Source organism: Osmerus eperlanus, chromosome 6 (assembly GCF_963692335.1).
Source record: "Osmerus eperlanus chromosome 6, fOsmEpe2.1, whole genome shotgun sequence".
Taxonomy (NCBI): Eukaryota; Metazoa; Chordata; class Actinopteri; order Osmeriformes; family Osmeridae; genus Osmerus; species Osmerus eperlanus.
This window is the reverse complement of record NC_085023.1, coordinates 17,737,638-17,740,608: the sequence shown is the minus strand read 5'-3', so window position 1 is coordinate 17,740,608 and position 2,971 is coordinate 17,737,638. Positions and strand designations below refer to the sequence as shown.

Here is a 2,971-nt window from a genome sequence, read left to right as displayed (position 1 = left end):
CACTAGTAAAGGGAAGGAGGACAATAGGAGAGGACAGAACATTTTAGTGGGTGTGAAAGAAATTGAGAAGAGCATTGACGACCTTCAAGTCAGTAAACTCACAGCATCAATCTCTGCACGTGGGCATGTGTGGGTGTGTGCTTTGTGTATATTTATATATTTTTATGAAACCCCTTTCCAGATTAAATTAATGGTGAAATTGTGAAAAGCGTGTGCTGAACTGGAATAAAATACCTTAAGAAGGAAAGTTATAAGCAGATGTCAAGGTATACATGAGAGTATTGGACAGAATCCTTTTCTCTCCTGGTTTTGAATCGTGCTCTGCAGCATGCATCACTCACCAGGCTAACAGAATCACAAGTGAATTCCGGCTCCATGTTGTGTACAGATGATTACTGGAAACGTTTTATTTTCAGTTTAAATACATTAACCCAAAGAAGATAATACAGTGGAGTCACATATTTAACCAGGTGGGTTTAGGTATTTTTATATTGATGTAGGCATATGGTTATAATGTAGGTTCTAAGGTAATAAACATACTCTTATCATTTGCTTTTGACTTCAAATCATTTTGTCAGTAGTTTTAAACATTTTCACAGGTAGGCTTCACTAACTTTATCAACGTTTGCTGTAAGTTTATCAAACAGCAAATATCTCTCTGTAGAGAATGAGATAACAATATTAGTTTAACAATGGAATCATTAATAACCACAAAACAATCCCCAAACTCTAACTTTCAGCATCACCATCCTTACAACACAACACAACCTCTCCAAATCAGATAATGCCTCGTTCTTGACTACAGATTACTGTTCTATCAATGTAAGTAACTTGACTGATTATGATTGAATTTAGTATTAAACTTAAACGGTGCCTGGGGACAGTACATGAGTGTCATGGTTATGCTAAGAGAGCTAATTCTCAACCCTATCGTTCATGTAGTGTGCCTCAGTGCACTCCCTTTAGTAGGTGTGAGCATGTTCTCCATCGACACTAATCTTTTGCTTTTCCATCCGTGATAGTGGGGGACTGCATGAGTGCACTCTTCAGAGAGAAAGATGGAGAATTTGGGACACAGGAAAGAGTTTGTCGGAATGTCCTTTCAGCCCTCAAAGAACCTGACAAAGAAGGAGCATACGGAATGCCAGCCCTCAGCACAGTAGTCCTCCACAGGATCCATGTCGTTCACCTCTCCTTCTTCTCTCTCCAGCGGAAACCCTGCCAGGTCCATGTCTTCCTTCTTCTCCTCCCCCTTCTCTTCCTTCATCTCTTCTTTCTTCTCTTCCTTTTTCCTCTCTGTCATCACCTCAGGAGCCTGGGTCTCCGAACTCTTCTTTTTCCCTCCTCCACCCTTCCTGGTCTCCCCCTCCTCCTCTCCGCTGCGTTGGGCCAGCTTCATGTGAGCCTCTGCAGGAGCCTTCTTGCAGGTGCGAGTCTTCAGGACCTTCTCTCCGTCGCATGCTCTCCTCCTCTTCTTCAGTTTGCCCACCAGCTGCTTCCAGTACTGGCTGGACTTGGCACCGTAGGCGGGACAGAGGTCTGGCTGGCCTGCGTAGCGGCACCAGTATGACTCCTCCTCCTGTCCCTCCCCCGGAGGGGTGAAGCTACAGCGGATGAGGAGGGAAACCACGCCCTCTCCGGAGGTCTCCCAGGTGCAACGGTGGCCGTCCTTGGTGGAGAGCTCCCCGGACCCAGGGACAGACTTGTTCCTGGGTGGTTTGGCCACGGCTGCTGAGGTTGGACTGGGCTCCGAGCTCTGGCGTTTGGACTGGGAGCCGGGAAGGGCAGGGAGGCAGAGCAGGAGGAGGGTCAGGGTCCACGGGGGGCTCATGTTTGGGTCAGAGCAGGAGATTACTGCCGCTTGAATGGGCACTTTATCTGAGTGCAGCCGAACACTTGCAAAGTGCCCTGAGAGGAGTCAAATCTGGACAAGCTGTTATCAAAGGACTTGTCGGGAGACAAGATAAAGAGAAGGGGGAGACAGGAAAAGTAAAAACAAGCGTGAAAAGTTTTAACGCAATACACACACCACCCATTGTTATTATATTTCCTAATGCTTCTTAAACAGACAATGACCTTCTAATGTTGCCTTGTTACTAATTCTTACTGGATAGTAATTTGCTAACTGGTGCACTCCAAACTCAGCACACTTAAATATGAATTAGTTTTAACACACACATACACACCATTAAGGCTTTTTTGTGTCAGTGCATCTGTTTCTAGATTAATCAATGTCCAATGTATTTTTTTCGTATTTCTCACAATGTGAGGCAATCAAGCATCCAATATGCTTCTGATCTTCCCTTTCTCAAGTGCGTATCTTCCTACATGGTCTGAATGTGTGTGGGAGTTTGATTCAGAAAACAAAGACACGCACCCAAACAAACAGCCGTTGCTGCCCCTTCTATAATGACTACACCTCATTAATAAGTTAAGCAATGGAAGGGCAAGCAGACCCTCTCTCTGACATACATGTAAATACAAACATTCCATGCAGTTCTCGCTAGTGTTTAGTTCTCTAGTCTGAAAAGGTTTTGTTATTGTCCAAACGTTGCTCTTACCATGCGAAGGTCCAAGAGTCTGCAGTGGTTTGAGAGTGAAGGGGCCAGGGACGCTTGCATAAAAGAGGGGTAAAGAGAGGGATAAAGGAGGACTGGAAGGGGGTAGAGCAGGGGGGACGAAGGGTAGGGGGGCGCCCAGGGCATAAATGAGACTACCCAGACGTCCCTGAAACAGGGCCCCTCCCCCTCACAACCCCCAGTTTTATCTCTGTGTGTGTGTGCGTGGGGGTGGATTTCACACCCCCATACCAAATGCCCTCTCACAGCTAACAGCACAATAGACACTCTTGCCAAGGTTCCTCGCAACACCAAGACCACAGTCCAGTTGCTTGAACTGTTACGACAGCGCTGCTGTCATAGTGTCTGTTGTCAAATACAGCTTGGCAAAATCGAACAAGCTGTCTGTAATA

The 2,971-nt window shown here is 45.9% G+C and overlaps 1 protein-coding gene across 1 annotated transcript; it reads right to left on the bottom strand.

The window, feature by feature from the left end:
* Nucleotides 1-372: 372 nt before the first annotated feature.
* On the bottom strand, nucleotides 373-2,720 carry fgfbp3 (fibroblast growth factor binding protein 3). Its single transcript, XM_062464110.1, has 2 exons — nucleotides 2,562-2,720; nucleotides 373-1,947 (listed from the first exon to the last, which is right to left on the bottom strand). Exon 2 carries the CDS (start codon nucleotides 1,829-1,831, stop codon nucleotides 1,103-1,105), a length of 729 nt encoding a protein of 242 aa, XP_062320094.1. The 5' UTR covers nucleotides 1,832-1,947; nucleotides 2,562-2,720; the 3' UTR covers nucleotides 373-1,102.
* Nucleotides 2,721-2,971: the final 251 nt, after the last annotated feature.